Consider the following 21,243-nt stretch of genomic DNA (forward strand, 5'->3'; position numbering starts at 1 on the left):
CACAAGCTGCTGGTGAGCTACGGTCACACTGTGAAAGCGGGCATTGTTTAAATGGACAGGTGTGGCGTCGTTTTTTGTTTCAGTTTTTTCTAACAGAATTTTAGTTGGAAGATGTTTACGCCCAGGCAGAAAGGATTCGGGAATGGCTTCATCCCTTCGCCCCAAACACCTCTGAGTTTCAGCCGGGAGCTGCGGCAAGTGCTGCAGGAGAGGAATCTCCTGACCGCCAAGTCGCGCAGGAAAGGTGAGCAAACTAAGAAGGCGTCGCCAGGTGTTTCTGTTCTAATGTGACTTTTCATGCTCAGTTTGCTCCATGCTGGACAGCAACAGCAGCAGTCCCATTGGATCACCCAATCCCGAGTCCGGAAAACGATTGGGATTCCGGCGGCAAGCCATCCAGGAGATAATCTCTTCGGAAAAGTCATATTTGGATCAGTTGGAGCTGCTGATGAACTTCTTTGTGCGTCCCCTAAAGGAACAGGCCATCATCGATTGCTCCAATCACACGCTGCTTTTCGGCCAGATCGAGATGATCCACAATTTGAATGGGGAATTCCTGCGGGAACTGGAGGCGAACATGGAAAATGTGGCGCATGCCTTCCTCAAGATGGCTCCCTTCTTTAAGCTGTACTCGGTGTATGCCTTCGACTATCGCGGAGCCCTGTTCATCATTCAGGATTTGATCAGCAAGAATCCGGTGTTCAGAAAGTTTCTGGAGCAGACCGAGAGTCGTCCGGAGGTGCAGCGTAAGCTGAACTCACTGATGATCGTGCCCATTCAGCGGGTTCCCAGGTATAAGCTACTCTTGGAGCAAGTACTACTCTACACAAGTCCCGCAGATGCAGATTACAAGTTACTGAAGGGTAAGTTCTAAGAAATTAGCTCTCTCTGTCATCCAATTGATCAGCAAATGCTTTTAGAGTCCGTCAAGGAGATCGAGGCCACTGCCAGTCACATAAACACCTGTGTGGAGGAGCAGGAAATTACCCAGTATCTGATCCACTTGCAAAATTCACTGGTAAATCGTACTCCAAACATTGTGAAGCCTTCGCGACGGGTCATCAAGGAGGGCATTCTCCAGAAGATCACCCACAAGGGCACGGAAATCAAGCGCTACTGCGTGCTCATGTCGGACATATTCATGTACTGCAAGATGGTCAAGGAACGGGCGCCCAATACCGTGGTGGAAAACTCTTTGGAGTGCTGCTGTATTTTCCCTTTGAAGAAATGCAAAGTGTACGAAATGCTGCCGGGCAACTTTAAGCTCACTTGCCAGAGCGATGGTATCATCTTTGGCAGCGGCGATGTGCAACTATCGCGCACTTGGGTGGGCTTCATCCGCGATGCCATAGATCTGCACGTACAGTGCCGCAAAACTCTGCGAAAGGATTCGAGCAAGAGGACGCCCATACGCAAAAAGGATATGAAAAAGTTCGGAGCCGATTATGTACTGAGTCCCAACAAGCGCAAAAGCGTGAGTAGCTATAAAAGACTATTGATAAGATAAAAGTTCAATGTCGTTCATGTATTACAGGACTATGAGACTGTTTTTCGCAACAAGAATCGCAGCACAGATTCGGAGGAGGAGAACGAGGAAAGTGCCTGCTTTCCGCGCAAGCGAAAGGTACCCAGTGGTGTCTTAAAAACTACAAATTCAAATCTTCGGGGAATGGCATCCTCCTCAATGTCGATGAAACCACCAGCTCCACCACCTCCTCCTCCCTTTTCTCTTCCTTCGAACGCAGTGCAAATGCGCCATCAGTCGGTTAGACCAGGAGAGTCGGGCTGCAAGGAGAATCGCATCTCCAAATTGTACAAAAGGATTGCCACCGGTGACAAGGTGGCCAATGTACGGGGCATCCTCAAGCGTAGCGATGTGCCGGTGCCCAGCAATGACCACGATCCCAGTTATGGGTTCGCCAGTCGCTACTCGGACTCCAAGTCTTATTTTAGAGCTCACAACGTGGACAACACCATTCCCACGTTTGTGAAGCGCGAGGATCTGTTCAACGGGGAGAACATGTTTCCCGTACATTTGAGGAGCCAGGAGGAAATATGCTCACCGCCGCAAAAGAAGCGAGTCAAGTTCGACGACACCTTGGATGCAGTGTCTCCGGTCCTGGACCAGAAACCCTTTGCATTCTCAAACGATGCGGTTGTCACACAAAAACCCGTTTCATTACGTGAGCGAATTTATGATTTCTTTGCCAATCTATTCTAGAACTAGATGACTTCAAACTTAATCATATATACATTTATTTATCGATCACCACATTAATATCAATAAAATCATTTACAATTCGAATTATTTGGATTGCCGTAGCTGGCAGATCTTTTGCATGAAATCGTCGACAGCTTCTTCACTAATCTCCTCTAGCCAGCTGCCATTACGCTTAAAATGCGAGCCAATTATGACTGCCTGGGCATCCTTGTAATAACTGCCAATGTTGTTTTTGGTTACCCCGGAGCCAATGATCAGTGGAACCTTTACCTTGCCGGATAACTGCTGCAGATCTTCGGGACTGGCTGCATGACCTGTTGCCGTTCCCGTGATTATAATGCCATCGGTCAGGAAGAACTCTGCCGCATTAGCGGTTTCCAACAGACTGACATCGGCGGTTATGGCATGTGAGCTGTGTTTCTTCTTCATATCGGTGAAGATCAGCACGTCCTCCGCATCGATGAGCTTGCGGTATCTTAGCAAATCCCCAGCGCAGGCATCCGTGTAACCCTCATCCGCCACGTGACCGAAAACGAATCCCTCACTGCGGATGAACTGCAGATTGGACGCTTTGGCAATGGCCAGGGCTTGTTTGTTGCCGCAGGCCAGGACCTGGACTCCACATGGAGTGTCCTGCGGCATTACATCGCGCACTGCCTGTCCCACTCGGGTCATGCAAGCCACTATCTCGGCACCCAGGAGCCGCTCTGGGACATAGGGTATATCGTGCATATTCTCTATGAGCACGGCATCCTGTAAAGGATATTTTAAAAATTTATACAGAAAAGAATGTATCTTAACCCTACCAGTTGGTGTTTCTTGTACAGATTCGCCTCATAGATGGCCTTCTCAACAGTCTGCTTCCAGTTGCCGGTGTATCGTGGTGTTCCTGGTGTTGTGTTTCTGGATTAAGATCAATGGGTTTTTACTTTTAGGAGCTTCTCTTACCTGGCAGTGCATCCACGTGTATCATGCCGATCACTTTGCATTTTTGCTGATTGAATACCTTCAGGAATCGTTTCATATTTAAATTTTATAAGCAGATGGTGAGGAAAACAATGTTATTTGCCGGTAAACAGCTGATAAACGTACCAGGGATGGAGTGATCTTTGTTTATGTTTTATTAACCAAAAATAAAATCTTTTTATTCTTAAAAATATAGGTTTTCTAACTTAAAAGGGAATTCAGAATTCAAATTAATTTACAATTATGATTGACAAAATTATAGGGCCTTGTGAATAAACATAAAATTAAATATTTAATTCAATTACGATCGTTAGAGGTTAAGCCAATAACTTAGTACCATGTCGGATTTGTCAAAAGTGATGAATTGTACATTTTCGTGATTTTGTTTTTTAATTTTTTTTCTTAATTAAATTTTGCAAAATATTCAAATAAAACACAAGTCGTCTCCTTGGTTGAACGTTTTAAATCTCACTCTTGAAGCCAAGAAAATATGCCTTCAACCATAAGTAAATGTATAGGCCTGGCATTTGAAACAAAGACCTCGCGAAATAACACTTTAAATAAATGGAGAGTGCAAACGAAAACAATTATGACACTTTGGCGGAACAATAGGGGCCGCTATCGGCAGCATGGAAACAGGAATAGGACTGAAAATAGCCGGGGAAATAGGAACTGGGGAAATCCGCCGACAAAGTCGCCGAACGAAGGGCTTCCCATTTGGGCTGTTCACAGCTTCTGTTGTTCCTGTCGCCACTCAATTACATTGTTTTAGGAGCGAGGCGCCCGTTGTCCTCGAGTTTGATTTGGTCGGGCTGGTGTTGTATGGGTATGGTATGGTATGGGTTATATAGGATGTGGGGATGGGGATGAAATAAGCTTGTGCCCACGTCTTACTGCCAATGCTTAGCGGAAACGGTGTCGTTCGTTTGCTGCGCGCGACAGAATTTCAATTATCACAGCGTGCTATTCTCCCTTCGGTCTCACCTTCGATTTCCATGCCCCTCAGCCCACCACACTCCGCCCACAACCCACCGCCCACTTTTATTCGCCATTTGTTTGTTTGTTCGGCATTGTTTTCCTTCGTTGCGATGTGTGTGCAAGTCCTTTGTGCAAGTAACAATTGCGCTTTGTCCTGTTTACAATATGTAAAAATGGATTGTTGTAATGGACTCCTCCCCTGCGGGTCCATTTGATCGAGTTCCTGTGTTTGCCCCATAAAAATGTGCAATCTAATTGAGTTTTGTTTAGTAATTGATTAGTTAGCAAGGTCAAAAACACTACAACACTGGGAAAAATTAAGCTCCCCAAACTTAGGAAGTACATAAGTCCAAGTTTAAATGGTCGAAATTAAAATTATTAATTAAACTTTATTTTTAGTTGTAATGCCAGACCAGAAGAAATCTAAAATAGTGATCCCTAAATAATGAAAATGAATCTCCGAGAAGTTGTTAACATCGAATTTCTTTTTCGAATTTTAGCTCGTTTCACTGCTTCCCAAAGGACCTGTGCAAATATCACAGGCAGAGTGGAAACTCTTTACCTGTTCGGCAAACAGTATAAATAATTTATAATCTGAGCCGAGCGTCCTTTCGCACTTCCAGCCCACATCCGGCCGCAACTCAAATTCCCCATTCCGCATTCCGCTTTCCTCATTCCCTATTCCTCGTTTGCAGGACCTGTGTCCTCTGGTGTCGACTCACATGTACATATGTACCCACTTTGTTCTGCTTGTAGTTGCAACAAGTTGTTTCCGTGTTTGCCTTTGGCCCCCGCCCTTGATTATGCGAGCTGCAAACAACCTTCGGCCGTGCGTTTGTCTGTGCCGCACGGCGGTGGTAAACAGAAAACATAATGTGCAGGATATCCTACCTGCAAGTCCCTCATCAGGACCCCTTTTTTTCTAATTAGCTGGCAGAACTGAGTTTAGAGTAAATGCACTAAAAGAAAAATGTAGAAATTTACTAAAATACAAAGATCAAACAAATTGATTAGTAACAAGCATTAATAGTTTCATTCTTAGGCCTTATATAAATTAGCTTTAATTAAAATTCCTTTAAATGCTTTTGCTGCCTTTGTAATTAGAAAATATATTTTGTTTTATTAAAACAACTTTAACTCAAGTAGAACTACAACATATTTAAAAACTACAATTTCAGCTAGCAATACTCCATTTCAACAAGGTTTTTACCATTTTGTTCATAGTTTTACATCCGTGCAGAATTTAAAAAAAAACTTTCAATGCTGACGAAGCCAAAGAACCAATTACTGGCCAACTGATGAAAGTTGGTCAAAAGGGAAAGCTTCTCGAGTTCGCACTAATTAAGCTGGCTGCAAGAGCATAAAATATTATATGTTTTGCAATAACAAAAGGCTATCCAAAAGTCAAAAACAAGCAGTTGATAGCCATATGAACATGGCCAAAACAATTCAATTATTTGGAAGCAGGCAGCAGGGTAAACTTTTTATAGCCTCTAATTGGAAAGTTGCCGTCACACAGGAGTCATCCGCAGAAGAAGATTTGGGCGACAGGTGAGGCAGGCAGACTCACCGCACAAACTTGCCGACATTCATTTGACAGCAGACAGTCGTTGGGGAACAGTTCTCGTGACGAAAACGAAAACTAAATCGGTGCGCCTCAAAAAACTCAGCTCGAATGTCAGCCAAACGGGTTTTCCATTAATCCCGCGTAAATTACATTTTCACACCTAATACCGCTCACCTGTTTATCATTGTCGAATCAGCGGCGGCCATTTTATAAATTAGCATTTCAAATGTTATCGCCCATTCTGCAGCGTTGATTTGCCATTACTCATGCGCTCCGTTGTCCCATGGAAAATGCCAAGGCCGACGCGTGAGAGAATTTGATAAATTCGCCATTTTATTTGGCATTTGAGCGTTTTCATTAGCCAGTGTAAATGCAATTAGTCAATAAATTGAGTGAATATTACCAATTTTCATGCGAGCGAAGGGCAAGGACACCGGCGAGTCTGAAAATGTGCGTGCAGCGACTATCGGTGGTCATAATTCCTGGCGGCCACCACATCAACGCATCGATCATCATTGGACACGGGAGTGGGTAATAGACGGAACACGCAACCAGGCCAACGCGCCGCTGCAAATTGGTAAATGAGCGAAAACATTGCCGAAATGTGAACACGGAGGGCGGCATGTAAGCTGCCAAACCTGCGAATCGATGGTCCACAGTGTGTGGTTGAGACAGGTGGGCAGTTTCCCCATCGGGCAAAATAAATTCACCAGCACAGCGAGATAGCAAGTTAAGTTTTGCCCTTAAAAGAGCAGATTTATTTGTTATTTTACATTTTGGCTCTTTCAGCTTTCAGACAACAAACTATGGGAGAAAATGTTTTTAAAAATACATTTGGTCTTTTTATTTCCAGGAACTTGTAATGGAAACTACTATATTTAATATCTTAATTTAAAATTTATTTTTTTTTTAATTTGTCTGCAGCTATTTTCTTCATAAATCTTTACCTTTTAAGGGTATACCTTCAAAAACCGCAATGTCTTGAGCCACAACATAACAATATTTTACCAAACGGCGACTTAAAATTGCACCTGCAAAGTATAACCAGCTTTATGGCTCTTTCCATAATGAGCAGTGGTAAATTTTAACCATTTCTCAGCGGTTTGTGTTGGTGCGTCGGTACTTCATTTAATGTCGTCTGCTTTACAGCCTTGGCAATATTCCACTAAATGATTTAGGTGACAAAACTTTGCAGACAACGGGGAGCACCAAACAAAAAAGAGACAAGAGAAATTCAACTTTTTGGCAATAAAAATATAAATATGCCACACCAAGAAAATGGTCTGAAAATTGGGACTAGGCGCATAAAGTGAATTTGCAAGCGCTGCATGAACAATTAAAGGCGTACAACACGCATACGCCACGTGTGCAAAATTTGTTGCACCTGCCTGGGGAGAAATAAATTACTCAATTTACCGTTTTGGCTGACAGGCTGGCAGACAGGCCAGCAAATAAAGCCATAATACTGACGTCGAATTTTCAAGAGAACTTTAATTAAACGAAGCCACAGAGCGACGTTTTCGTGACCTCAGGTGGCAAATACATTCGATGGCGCACCCTGCCGTTCGCACATCCAGTGGTTGACCAAGAAAAAGCGAGCCCCAAAGCAGACAGATGGATTCGGGGAGTGGCCACTGGCCCAGACATGGCTCGGTGGACTTTGGCCGACTATCGCCTCGCTTTATCTTGGCCAGCTAAAAATTGTCGCAACGTGTGGCGCGCACCTTGAACTGCCCGCAAATGTATGCTATGCTTTTTCATTTCGCTTATATTTATTTGTTTTTTCTTCGAAGGAGATGGTCTCGTGAGTGTGCTTAAGCCAATGACTAGAGATTATATCTGATAGGACCAGACCCTGAAAGCCACAACCTTTTGCTGCTAGCTAGCTTACAATTTTTTCTAAAACTTTTGCATTTTACCCTAGATTTCTGGGAAAAAACAAGGTAATCTTAGTTTGCCATTTGATCGTGACGTTTTGCTCATCCTTGACTTTCGACTTAGTTCTCTGCGTGTCCGTTGGCTTTTTAGCCGCCCTCTTAAGATAACCGGCTGGCCATCAGTGCAAAGGCATAATTAGTGAAAGTGATTTGTATCGGTTGACTTGGTCGGTCTAAAAATAAGTGGCATTTCAAGCGCACTTTGGCATTTTCCTGACCATTTAATTTGCATTCCATCCCCTTCAATCCGTACTCCTTTTATTACGTCTTAAGCCGCAGTGGGTACCGGCTTATCTAGGGCTTAAAATGCAGCTCGGGGTTGGGTCTGTAGCGCACCTGGCTTTGTGTCCTTGCCAGCAGCAGCCTAATGAAGCTGGGCGGGTGCATTCCGCAGAAATCATCGGCATTCTATTCGAGGGACTAGGGTATTTAGCATAAATATTTTGATTTTTAATTTGTATTTTCTTGTGGTTCAGGCTCAAAAGCTTAAACAGTTCCAGCAACTTTGAATTTAAATCAGCAAAAGCCATTTTATTATATGTATTTCCTCCTAAACCAGTAATGCAATATTTTATACTGAACTAATTAATTATTTTTGTTTAATCTCTACTAGTTTGTAGAACAAAAGAGATATTTTCTGCTCACTAATTGAATTATTTTAGGCTTGTTTTCATTTAAAGAATTGAAATTCTTTTTTTTGCTGTATTTCAAACCATGTTATTTAATCTCTGCTTTTTTTTAATCAAAATAAACGGAAATATTTATTTTTAAATCTATGTTTAGCCTAAAATTAAAGCCTTTAAAGGTGTACAACCCCGACTTATGGCTTGCAGTATAGTATGCCTGTGTGTGGGGCAACCAATCAAAGTTCAAAAGTTCACATCATTGACAGCGAACAACTTTGGCTGCTTTGGCCCAACTCAAATTAAGAAAAGATAGCTGGCAAGCAGGAGAGACGCACAAAACTTTTATCATTTTCACAGTCCAAGTGAGCAACGAGAATAGTTAGTAACGGCGTACTTGCCTCCGCAATCCGCACCATGCCGCCGGAGTCCTTTTGGCAAGCACTCTTGTTCACCTCCTTGATGTTGTCGCTTATTTAAGCAGCTTAATTTTGATGCCACGTTGCCAACGGCAGCAGTTTGCCCTTCACACGGGGAATCCAGTGCTGGTGCAGTGTTGTCTTGGCCAACAACCGGCCCAATCAATCACTGACTGTGCTGCCAACAATGCATGATGCAAAAATGTGTCGCGTTCGCACCTCCAGAGGCCCTCAAATGCCAAAGTCCCAAGCCAATCAAGCGCAAGGTATGACTGCAAATCTGTGGGCACGGAAAATGCCTTCAACTCCGGACATTCTGCCTGCCGATGTGGATGCTACTGCCTCTGTCGCCGCCACAGCGACTACGGCCGGATCCGCTGTCTCCGTTGCTGAGCGCCGTGTACGCGAAGGCATGAAATTGGGTCACTAGGCGAGAGGCGGGGTTCCGGGTCGTGGCATTCCGTTCCGCACGGATTCAGATTCGAGCTCGACCCACAGACGCACAAAATGCTATGGTACAGGTAGAAAAAACATCGAGTTTTTCAAGTAAGCAATATGAATTATTATTGTTAAATATTAAATAAGAAATAAATATTTATTACATTAATTATTTTACACCAATTACTTTTTAACAATTTTTAAAATAGTATTAAAATTATTCAAAACTACGATTTAAGTTACGAAATAAAGTATGTATTAAGCGAAATTATTTAATAATATATTTTTTTAAATAAAAATAATATAAATAATAATTTATAAAATGTATTGGATGGGTGGTGGGTGCTAAGAGGTTTTCGGTGGGTGGTCGGTGAGTGGCTAAAGCGCAGGAAGGAAGCCAACGCGCGCTAAGCGCCGTCGCTTGATGGAGCTCATCATAATTTTTGGGGCGCAATGGTGGAAAACCCAAAGGAAACAAAACAAATCGAAACGGAGCGAACAAGAGCAACATGTAAGGGAGCGAGAAAAATCGGGAGAGACAAAGAGAGAACGGAAACAGAACGGAGAGCGAAAGCTCCGAAGCTTTTCGAGTTTTCGACGCTAACCTTCATCTTGAACTTCACGGAGAGGGGAGTCCAATGCTTGTGTGTGTGTGAGTGTGAGTGGGTGGTTGGGAGTTCTATGTTTCATTTCTAGGCCAAGTACCGACCCTTTACCATCCTTGGCCATAAAAACATATGCAACAGGAGGGAGTTCATTCATGACCAACCCACACCATCAAACAAGGAAAAAACGTAGTAAGCAAAGGTTGTAAGGAAAAAAGGGTTCTATCCAAGGCAGTGCCTGAAAATTATAATTCTTTCATAATTTTTGGAGGGTCATTTGGAGGGTCTTCAGAAATTTAATACTTGCAATTTTTATGATTTAAGAAAAGCTACATGTTCACATAAATATATTTTATTATAATATTTAATTTTTATTTGTAATAAAAGTTGTGTGTTTACTTAGTATGTTAAGTTTAGAGTGTGAAATATTAAACTAAATTCTGTAATATTTTATAGGCAATATTACATTTATTAGGCCTGATAAATTACTTAAAATACTTAAAATTTTCAAACAAATATTTATAAGCCAAACGTGTTGCAAAAAAAATATTGTGATAAACTTTGCGACAGCTCTATCAATATGAGAGTCGGCAATGTTATTATAAATTCCATTCTTAGCATAAACTTATGTTGTGTACTTTGAATTTATTACAGACAAAATGCCAGATTTGACCAAAAAATATTGAGAAATAATTTGAAATTCAAATTCTTGTAACGGTTGAACTCCCCGTCGAGCTTTGTTCCAGAGAGTTGTGGACAACCCGATGCCGAAAACATCGCACTGACCCCTCTTCGAGCTTTCCACACACACACACAAACACAAACTCTCTCTGGCGCTCTCTCGGGCACGCACACCATCACCAGCTCTTATCAAACGACAACGGCTGGCTGGAAGGCTGACAAGCAGGCAGGCAGGACTCGCTTTAAGGATAGCACAGGAGCAACACGCGGCAGGAGCAGCAGCAATAGCAGCAGCAATAGCAGCAACAGCAGCAACAGCAGCAACAGTGCGATGGATGCACGCAGCTTATAAGGTGAAAAACGAAACTGGAGCAGCTCAGTTCGCTGTTGGCAGGCGTCGCCGAAGGTAGTGGCTCAACTCAACCAGCGGAACCAGCGCAGGAAGTCCAGTCGGAAGCCGAGGAGCCAGAGTCTCCCAGTCAGGAGTGGCAATCGAATCGAATCCTCCAAGACCAACTACCCAAAAATGTGAAAGTGAGTGCGCGAGTGTGCCAAGTGAAATGAAATTAAATGAAATGAAATGAAACGAAACGAAGCAAAATTAAACTCGACCAAACTAAAGCAAATTGAATAGAATTAAATTGAGAGGAGCAGCAGCAGCGGCAATTAAAAGCAAATTGCTTGTGGCCCCAGGACGAGGGATATAAAGGCAAAAAGCGACGGGATCCGCCCGTTTTTGTCACGCTGCATTTGCACATAATTGCAAACTGTTGCTCGGCCTGCAGTTTCGCTTTTTATTGCCAGGCGATAAAATAAAAATCCATTTGGTCCGAAACCTCCGACAACTGTTGCACATAGGACTCCATACCATGTAGGACTTGGGACGTGGACACAGGGACACAACTCTACATCACACTGCACTTGGGGGCCACAGAACTTTTACGATCTCAGCGTTGGTCATGCCCCATTAAATATGCTTCTGAATGTTTTGTTCAAGTTGAAACGGAAAGCGAGAAACGAAATACGAAATACGAAAAGTGCACAATCGAAAATTATGCTAAAATAAATATAACAAAAACATCCGCATAAAGGACGAAGCAGACTACAAAAAACTAAAACAAAAAAAAAAATACCCTAAAGGAGGAGCAACTTTCATTCTAAAAATTTGCATCAGAATTTCCGAGTTCTGGTCAAGAGCGAGCAGCGTGTCAATTTATGCAGCCATAAAAGTTAAAGGGGAACTCGGGAGCACCAGAAAGGAGAAGCAGTGCCATTCACAAGGTGAGTCCTTGAGTTACTACCCACTATGCATGGGAAATGGTTCAACAATTGACAATCTGCCAACGACATTGCCAATGCAATTAATGATAACAACCAAAGCATTCATTGGTTTTTAGTTATTGATGCCAGTCTTCGTTATTAATTTAAAGCTTGTAAATTCCACATACCCCAGTGAATTATTCATGGCTAACATATATGTATATGCTATATATATATATTATTAACACCTGAGGTACATTGGGAGTTGGGAATGTCCAGCTGGAAAGTTGATTCATGGCTAATAACATCAGACAGAACGCGCGAAATTGCGATTCGGGGAAATAAAATCTGTTTTATTATGGCAATTAAGTATTCATGCAATTATTACAAATCAATATTTATGTTCACTCTCAGCCACCGATGCATTTTTTAGGATAAATCGCGGAAAGTCGAAACTCTCGGGGCGTATACGTAATGCGTATTTTCTTTAATCATGGTAAACAAATATTGGCGCAGAGGAGCGAAAGCTGACTGTAATGTTTTGATGGAGTTTTGCCTTGGGCGACTTTAATGGTCGCTTCCTTATCGCGCCAAACTATTATGGCCACGTACACGAGTATTATGCGTATTATATGTAATATGTCGTGCAATTTGCTGCCTTATATCATTTACCGTGGTGTCTGCGAGAGTATCTGCAGCTGTTGTTTTTATGGCTTTTGGCTGGTGGTGGTGGCCTACGTGGATAACTGGGAAATAGAGCAGCAAACACACCACACATATGCTAGCAAAAACGTAAACAAAAACAGCAACAGGCGAATGGGTGTGGTATATCCACAGTTAATTAAAACTCAACTTCAATTTGGCATCTGTTCAGCCATAGATCCCTAATTAAATTTATGCAAAATCTGTGTCAACAAACACACACAAATACAGCCGTGCACTTCTATCGAAATGCAAATTTCAAATCAAATTAACCAAAGTAATTCCATTGTGGCCCACCTGGCGTATGAGTACCGCATATCAAGTGGTGCCATCTGTTTTGCTTGCTCCATTACAAAGGAAAACAATTAGGCGGCAAGATAAAGGAGAAGGAATAAGGAAGAGCAATCGGAATTAAATGCTTTTCCACCGATACCCTTCAAAGTGATTAATATCCCGTCTAAGCAATCAATTCTAAAAATAATCTCTTTAGCAGGGTAAACTTTTCATCCCATGCAATAACAATCGATTCCAAAAATAATCTTCAAAGCTGAGTTAACTTCCCATCAAAGGGCATAGACTCCGACTTTTTGTTAGGGTATGACTAAAAAGCGAGACCGTGCACAAACAAAAAGTACGGGTCGACAATGAGTTTGGGGACAGGCTTTCATGTCAACTTTGTTAATTAAATGAAGCACTTAACATCCGAGACATATTTCACCCTTTATTTCGTTGGGCTGCGTTTTGTTTTCAATGTTTATTTTTTATTTTTCAGCTGACTACATAATTTGGTGCGCCACTTTAATGACTGTCCAGCTGCGAACTTCTTATCATAATTTTAATTTTGCTTCCGTTTGCTTTGCGCCACTTGTGTGCTTTATTGCTCCTCCTGGCCACGCCCCCACCAGCAATCCCGCCCCCTGGTCCGACCACTCGAACCAATGTCCTTAGACTCGCCAATTGAATGTGGCCAACTTCAAAGACTTTCGTGGGGTATTTCATTAAAATCATTCTTGGGCGCTGCGACTTTTGCCTTTTTCGTTGCTGTTTTGCATAAAGGTTATAAAACAAGTTCTCGTTCACTTTCATTCTTCAACTATAATTGCAAGAAAATTGTTCATTTCTGATGACAGCACAACTTTGCCTTCCCGTAAATATTTTTTTTGTAGTTTTATTGCTGCTGGGCAATTACTTTTTTTTTAACTATTTCAATTGTTTTTGACATCTCTTGTTTGCTTGCCAGCTGCATTTGTTGTGGTTTCTGTGGTCGGAAGGTTAGGGAAAGGCTTACAACCAAAGCAGAAACAAATGCACACGTTTTACAGCACAACCAATATGTTTTCAAAGAAAAACCACAACTTTATTGCTTTCAAATTTCAAGGTATTTTTTTTTTAAAGCGCAAGCACAACCCTTAAAATGCAGATTTCTAGCAGTAAGAAAACTTTTGTATGAGTTCAAAAGAAAGAATTTAGTTTTTTAAAACAAGAATACATAGTATTTGTTGGCGAATTTTAAAACACTCTTTTAAACCACAATTGAAATACAATCGCTTATTGATTTTATAGTTGTAGGGTATTTGATTTGTATAAAGTGGCAACAAATCTTGCTACCTGTTTAAGTTTGTTTTTTTTGAAATTGAAAATAATTAAAACTAACTGAATATATGTTTATAAAGTATAGAGCCAAACTTTGTTTACATTTCATTTATTTTAAAGTAAGCTTTGACATTAATTTTAAATCAAGTGTAGTGCACAGATACATAATTCGAAATGTCGAAAGATTTAATGGACTGGACAAATGATACATTTGTAATGCGATCTCATTTGGCTTTGTTAAGTTTGGAAACGCCCACTGGCAAAAGTTCTTTGTTGTTTCTTTTGGTATTGAACTACTACTACCGAAAGGTTGCCATGTCAATGAGCTCACTTACACGGGGTATTCAATTCATATTGCTCTAATATGTGACAATAAGTATCCTTCATAAGCTCGATACTTACATATTCCCCCCTTTGATTTCCGATGACCTCTGGCGGAACTGTCGCAAAATGTGTCGCCTGCTGTGTGCCCAAATATTTGTGTTATGTCGCCGACGATGAGCGTCAAATCAGAATTCGATATGTGCGACAGCCAAGAGACATATAAGATATGTGAGCGAAAAGAATTCCCATTCCCGCTCCCAGATCGAATCGAGAAATACCCTCATCGCGGCAGTTGAACGTTGAAAGTTCGCCACATCAAAGAGTCCTTGAAGGAGTTATTAGCATGCCCATTCAGTTATGAAGGGTATGACAGAAATGGGCAATTAACCTTATCAAGGCGCTGCGTTCCAGTAAGACAAAAAATGTCAACGAAGCTGTGTTCTCAGCATCGTTAAGATGTGGGAGTGAGGAAAGGCGACAGCAAAGGAAAAAAAAACGCAAAATAAAAATAAATAAAACAGGACGAGAAACCGAAACCTGAAGCAGCTACGGTAGCCTAAAATATACGACATTAGGCAGAAGGAATGCCGAAGCAAAGGCTTTGGCGAAGAAGTTGAAGAGAGGGATGGAGTCCTTCAACCGGGTGGCAAAGGCAAAAAGCAATTTCAAATATTTTCGTTACCTGCTTGTAGAAATTTTTACGTTTTTCTGATTACGGTGCAAGGCTTTCGCTACCTTCTTTTTTATTGTTGCTGTGTAATTGTGCGCAACAAAAAAAAATAGGAGAGACACGATGAAATGGGTTAAGGGTAAGGGTAAGGGTAAGGAGTTGCAAAAAGGACGAGCAAAACCCAACAGGGGGAGCACTTAAAGCATGACTCCGAGGCTCCATTCTTGACATTTGAAATGCAAAGAAGCAAAGAAGCATTGCATACTTTCCACTTCTGGTGGAGCAGAGTGGAGGCAAAACATTGCATATTATAGCCGAGTGGAGATGGAGATGGCCAGGAACAGGTGCACTGGCGTTTTGATGTAGCACAACAAACAGCTGCAGCGAAATGTTCCTCTCAAGGAACCGGGTTTGTCAACCATACAGCAGGACGAAGATGTTTGTTGTTTATTAACCATGGCACACTTATCTGAAGCAGCTGAATGGAATTTCCTGTTACGGAGTGCAGCAGAAGTCTAGAATTGGCAGCAGAACTTTCAGATATAATTGGAATTTGTCTTAAAATATCTACAATGCTTTCAAAAGTTGCGAACTACTTACACGAGTATGAGAGTGCAGAAACATAATAACTGTCAATCTCAAGGAAATCTAAGGATTACTTCAGTGGAGCTTTTACAAAGACTTAACTTGTTAAGAAAACTAATTTAAAACTTTAATATAGCTAGTTAACCAAATATGTAAGATAAGGCCATAGTTAGCTAAACTACAAATCTTTAAAACAAGCTTCTAGGCAATAATAGTCAGCGGTAGTACAAAAATCGTTTGTAATTTAAAAACAGCTGAAAATGTGTATAAAATTATGCAATATTATAGTTGTTTGCGGAGGTTGCATTAAAAAAAGGTTTTCAATTTATATTGAAGTATTTTAGAAGGGTTTATTATTATGTAGGTTTTAGATTCGGCATAATTTAATTGAAGTTGTCTATATTTATCCAATAAAATTCGAGCTCCATCTCCATATAATGTTTATTAATTCATCTCCTTGACATAAGAGCGTCATGTCCTTGCAAAACCGGAATTATCCTGCGGAAGAGCTTTACACCTACTGCTCTTCTGGACTATAAATAGACTCAGCCCCGCGCCAACTGTTGCGCAGTTCGGAAAACTAAAAATAGCAGCCAGCTGTGCTCCTTCGCAGAGCGGCATAAAATCGAATAAATGCTGCCGATGCCGCTGCCGATGCAGACAAACCCGAATTACTTGACACGTTTCACTGTCCTGCACAAATGTTGACGTGTTTTAGTGTAAACATACACGCGGATGCGGATGGGATACCGTTACGCGTAAGCACTCAAATACACATTTGTGTAGCTGTTGGATGTTTATCAGCTTGTCGCATGATTGATTTATATGCCTTCTGCATTATTAATGGACGGGGCCAAGTCAATTGAAACGACTCCGCAAGACTTGGCTCATTCGTTATTGATGGCCTGCATGAAAGTGACACACACGCTCACCGGGGGAAAATATCATCGAAATTGGACATCAATTCCGCATTTTTATTATATCCAAATGGATCCTATTTGTGACCATTCAACAGGAATTTTTAGCTAAAAGGTAATATCTTTAATGCAAGGTGCTACTGAATCTCTTGAGTTTATGATTTATATTTCAAGGGTAAGCAGGTCACGTGCTGTTTGCTACCAAGCACATTTTATTAAGCGAATATTTTGTAGCAACAACTCTTTATTCAGATTTTAGCAATCGCGTACATATACCATCAAAATCTGGGGATTTTAAACATCTTGTCAAAATGTTTTTTCTCTTCAGTTATAACTTAAATATTTACTTGCCATAAGGGAAACCCACTATCTGTTAGCATATGTAAATTATTGTTTTCAAAACTTCTTAAAGAAACAACTTAAGAACCAGCGATAGATCTCATCTTTTCATTACGTTTTATATCAATCTTTTCTATTGATATGATTCTCCTAATTGGAAATGGCAAAATGGCACTGACGTTGTTATGTTTTTCTCTGTGCACACGAAAAAAAGGGGGAGAAAAACAAAGGGTAAAATTGAAGGTAGCTCGGTGCTTAATTGCGACTCCTCTGGGAGCAAGCGTCGCCCGGTTGACTTTGTTCGCTCAAGCAGAGCTGAAAAATGGAAAACGGCAAGGAATGCAAGCTGCGGAAGCGAGACAAAGTAAAAATTTCCTTTTGTTTCTATTCGGAGACCCGAAATACAAAAAATAAGAAGTGGTTCCACGGCAGATGCGACTCCCTAAGGTACACACAAGAAGAACTCACGCATGTGACAATTCCTCGGAGGACCTAAGTAAACGTGGTTGGGCGCAGCTGACTGTTTTATGGCTCAATCATAATTTTTCACACTGTTAATGTGCAAATGCGCCGCCAGACAGGAGGTGAGTTGGGTGGAAAAACGGAGGTGGGGGTGCGAGGGATGGCCACTTGGAAAGGCGGCAAACACTCAGACAGAACAAACACACAAGCGAAAGAGTGTGTGCGTGGAAAAGTTTTTCAAGTGTTAAATGAGATAACGTAAACATTGTGAGGCTGCCAGGACAATGGCTGGCAGTCCTCGTCTCATAGCAACACGTTGACAGACTGACAGCCACCTCATCCTCTCCAGTCATCCACTCCTCCACGGTCATAATAATTATTAAAAATAGCTGCCGCTGCTCGAAAGTTCTTAGGCAAAATGAACATTTTTATGGCCTGCCAGTGCGCGCCTTTCAGTTTGCTAAAAGTTTTCCTTTTGCTCGGTGTAATTTATTGTTGAACTGACGTTTTCAGTGCTCCTTTTTTCATGCGGAGTATCTGCAAATATTTGCGAGTTCCTTTGACACTCGCAGGCGCAACACTTTTGGTCCTTCATCTTAATTGAGTTACAACAAGTGCACAAATCGCTGTGGAATAAGTGAGATTGAGCTGCTGGGTCGGTTAGATCAAGTGTTGCAGCCTAATGAATTGCCCGGATTGCATTGGTTTCATCGGGTTAATGGAGTGTTCTTCTGGCTTTTACCTACAGTTCATTTCAGGCTCAGTCATTCGCCTGTGCTCAAGCCAAGCTGGTATAGTTTCTTCCATTCCTATTTGCCGATTGCTGTTTGTTAGCTCTGCAAATAGCAAATACTGATGGCTATACTACACTGGGAAAAAGGAATACTAAAAGGGCAAAGACATTAATTCTGCAGATATTTGTTTTATAATATTACACTCTAAAAATAAGAAAATTTGAAAAAATATGAAATAGGGTTGAGGGTGGACAAATAAAAAAAATTTTCTTTAATAATTACCATCCTCCGTTGATTGTGATCAATCACAAATTCTTAAGCCCTGTTTTTAACGCATACTCACTAATGCTCACATCGCCTAATTTTCTTAAGTGTTAAATATTATCCTGCCCAGAGATGCTTCTGTATTCATATGTGTCTGGCTATAACAGGATATTCATCACATCGCAACCCCCTGCAACGCCAAATGTCAATTTCAATTTATTGAATATGTAAAGAGATCAGTCGCCCGAAGAGAGGGTAAACTGAAATAAATGGGCGTTAGAATATAAAATGGAAAACGATGCGATGCCAGCTGCGTCTTGTTGTCGGCCTCGTTTGGTTGCTTATTAGTTTAAATTGTAAACAGGAAGTGTTGCGGCACCGGATATAAGGCCAAGGCGCTTTTGGGCCAAGAATGCGAGGGAAGTGGGCGGATGCTAAGACGAAGGAGGACTCGACTTGCCTTTCGCCTGTCAGCAGCAGGCGAGTAATAAACTTTTAAGCGAATGACAACAGCGGAAGCACAGTGCCAAGAGCTGTCTCTTCACTTGGCCTTGGCTTCCACCCCCCCCCCCGCCCACTCCACCATCCTTTCTGTTTGCCGTTTGTTGCAACTGTCGAGCATTTAGTTAACTCTTGGCGGTGTCCTTGTCGCTGTCACTGAGTCGCCAGAGTCGTCAGTCAGCGGCGGAGGAAGTCTTGGCCGCCAGGACATGGCGAGTCAGTTAGCCATCCAAGTCGGCGGCTTAAAGCTCAATGGGGTCTTTAATTTGCTGCTGCAGCTACCAGTTCTCGACCCTCCTTCCTCTTTGGCCATCTCCCCTGATTTATTCAGCATTTTCCTGCATTTTGCATGAGCTGCTCATTGTTGTTGCCGATGTTGATGTTATGGTGATAGTGTACGTGTATGTGAATGCACAGAGGAAAAGCTCTGAATTTGGCATTATTCATCAAATATTGAGAGCATTCAGGGTGAGGTATAAAAAATACTGCCATACTTAATAAATAGTTTAGTTTTTTTTTAAAAGGTTCGCCTTAATAAATGTTTTATGTGAGAGCTTAGATAAGTACTTTTATTAATTTTAGGGACACAAAAAACTTTAAAATGCAAATATAAACCAACATTTTTTTTTTAAATGCTGAATTATGGTAGAGACTAAAGTTTTGTAAACAAATAACTAGCATTAGCATGTTAAAAAATTATAAATGGTAATTAGAATTACAAGTAAAAAGTTTTAAAATTTAAGTATGTTATGATGGAGTTTAAATATTTTTATCAGTGCATGTGCTTTGTGCTTTGGCATACTAAAACGCACAAATGCTTTCATTCATTCATTTCAAGCAGCTCTTAAAGTCATGCCAACGGGGCGGATGTATAATGTGTGAGCAGTCGAAAACCGAGCGGAGAACAAACAAAGTGGTAGGGGGAATTGAGACCAACAAGACAACAGAAATTAATTTAAAAATCCTTGAGTGAAGTGAAGGATCTCCAAATCGCTTAATTATATTAGCAAACATTAAGTTTAAAGCTTAAGTGGAATGGTGGCAGATATTTTTGAGCATTGTGGGTGAGAGGGAGGAGAGTTAAGCTTCCGTCTGTTTTATTCGCTTTTATGGCGAATTTACAAAAGAAAATTGTTGCTATAACAATGACAGAGAGGAGGAGCTCCCAAACGCTTACCATTCAGTGCCCTCGGCCTATTGTCTCGCTTTTCTTCGACACAATCCAAGCGCAACAATGCGTCGTTTTAGGCATTTATGGTGTTCCCAAAGTTGTGGCCAAAGCCCGATGCTATAGACGTTGCCCCCTGGCAATGGTAATTGAAGTTGTTTTTGCCTGCGAATCCTACAAGGTCCTTGGCCGTTGGGCCGAAATCAATCATATTTATGCAGTTACACGTACGACAGGACTGGCACCTTTCGTCCTGTTTGCGTGATTTATGCGTCCCCGCCTCCTGGACAACGTTGTGAAAGACTCCTGTGTTACTTTTTTGCAAAGTTGATAACCAAATTTCGAACAACACAAAAGTTGCTTTTGTAAGTTGACAAACAATGCGCATAATGCATGAGCAAAAGCGACCCTCTTACCATCACGAAAAATCCCAATCGCAATCACAATCACCTACTGGCCAAATTTGAATGCTTTTTGTTGGGCCCTACACTGTGTGGCAAGTGGCACGGACATGTTGCGGAATAATGGACAGCTTACTTGCGCATTAAGCTGCTTTCAATAACGTTGGCCCCAAGTACAAGTTTGATTGGAAAACTCTCGATGGGTCAGCGGAAGGAACAGGAGCAGAATAAGGATCAGGGAGTGGGGTCCATTGTCTGTACACTTGTTTTTGTCATATTTTGACCACTTTCTCGTTGCTCTCTGCCGTAGGTCCTTGGCAAATCGATTGCCCAGAACGGGACAAAGGAATGTCATTAAAAAAGCAAGCATCCGAAAAGGCCATTGTTAATTCAACAAACTGGAGCCAAGTCAAAAGGCTTTGTCATTAAAATGCTCATTATTGCTTAAAGTAATCGCTTTTCGGTGTTATATCAATCAACTTAACGTCAAGATAAATCTGAGATAAATACTTCTTAACAAATTTAACTCATTTCTCTCAATTTATCTTTATCCTGGCATAATTACAAATTTTCCATATCAAAACAACATAATTATAAACTTAATCACACTCTATACAAGCAAAAAAAAAACAACTTTTGTTATTTAAATGAAATAAAATTCTTAACACAGACTTTTGAAATCAATGACTATCCTAACATTTTCTACTTGTCTAGACATTGGGTAGTAAATAAATGTGTTTCTAGACTTAAAAGGACAATTTTCTGTATCATAACTCTCTAGCAACAGACTTAATCTGACTTTCTACTTGTTTATAGCAGAAATTCAATTTTCTTCTTAAGGTTAGGCATATGCATACTTTCGTCTGCATATTTATGTTCTACTGTATG

The 21,243-nt window shown here is 41.2% G+C and overlaps 3 protein-coding genes and 1 long non-coding RNA gene across 4 annotated transcripts in view; 2 read left to right on the plus strand and 2 right to left on the minus strand.

The window, feature by feature from the left end:
- The first annotated feature begins 15 nt into the window (after window positions 1-15).
- Window positions 16-2,308, plus strand: LOC108146945 (guanine nucleotide exchange factor DBS). The gene is made up of 4 exons (XM_017273199.2): window positions 16-244; window positions 306-863; window positions 921-1,474; window positions 1,535-2,308. Exons 1-4 carry the CDS (start codon window positions 112-114, stop codon window positions 2,219-2,221), a joined length of 1,932 nt encoding a protein of 643 aa, XP_017128688.1. The 5' UTR covers window positions 16-111; the 3' UTR covers window positions 2,222-2,308.
- LOC108146946 (uncharacterized protein F13E9.13, mitochondrial) lies at window positions 2,240-3,302 on the minus strand. Its single transcript, XM_017273200.2, has 3 exons — window positions 3,170-3,302; window positions 3,028-3,110; window positions 2,240-2,974 (listed from the first exon to the last, which is right to left on the minus strand). Exons 1-3 carry the CDS (start codon window positions 3,243-3,245, stop codon window positions 2,306-2,308), a joined length of 828 nt encoding a protein of 275 aa, XP_017128689.1. The 5' UTR covers window positions 3,246-3,302; the 3' UTR covers window positions 2,240-2,305.
- Window positions 3,303-10,690: 7,388 nt separating this feature from the next.
- LOC108146816 (BAI1-associated protein 3) overlaps window positions 10,691-21,243 on the plus strand; it is a 50,979-nt gene continuing 40,426 nt past the window's right edge. Inside the window, 1 exon segment of the mRNA XM_017273007.2 lies at window positions 10,691-11,716. The gene's annotated coding sequence lies outside the window, so the exon portion shown is untranslated.
- LOC108146817 lies at window positions 13,598-14,784 on the minus strand. Its single transcript, XR_001774496.2, has 2 exons — window positions 14,393-14,784; window positions 13,598-13,655 (listed from the first exon to the last, which is right to left on the minus strand). It is a non-coding gene; the product is annotated as an uncharacterized LOC108146817 (long non-coding RNA).

This window comes from Drosophila elegans, unplaced genomic scaffold (assembly GCF_018152505.1).
Source record: "Drosophila elegans isolate 14027-0461.03 unplaced genomic scaffold, ASM1815250v1 contig_208, whole genome shotgun sequence".
NCBI classification, from domain to species: Eukaryota; Metazoa; Arthropoda; class Insecta; order Diptera; family Drosophilidae; genus Drosophila; species Drosophila elegans.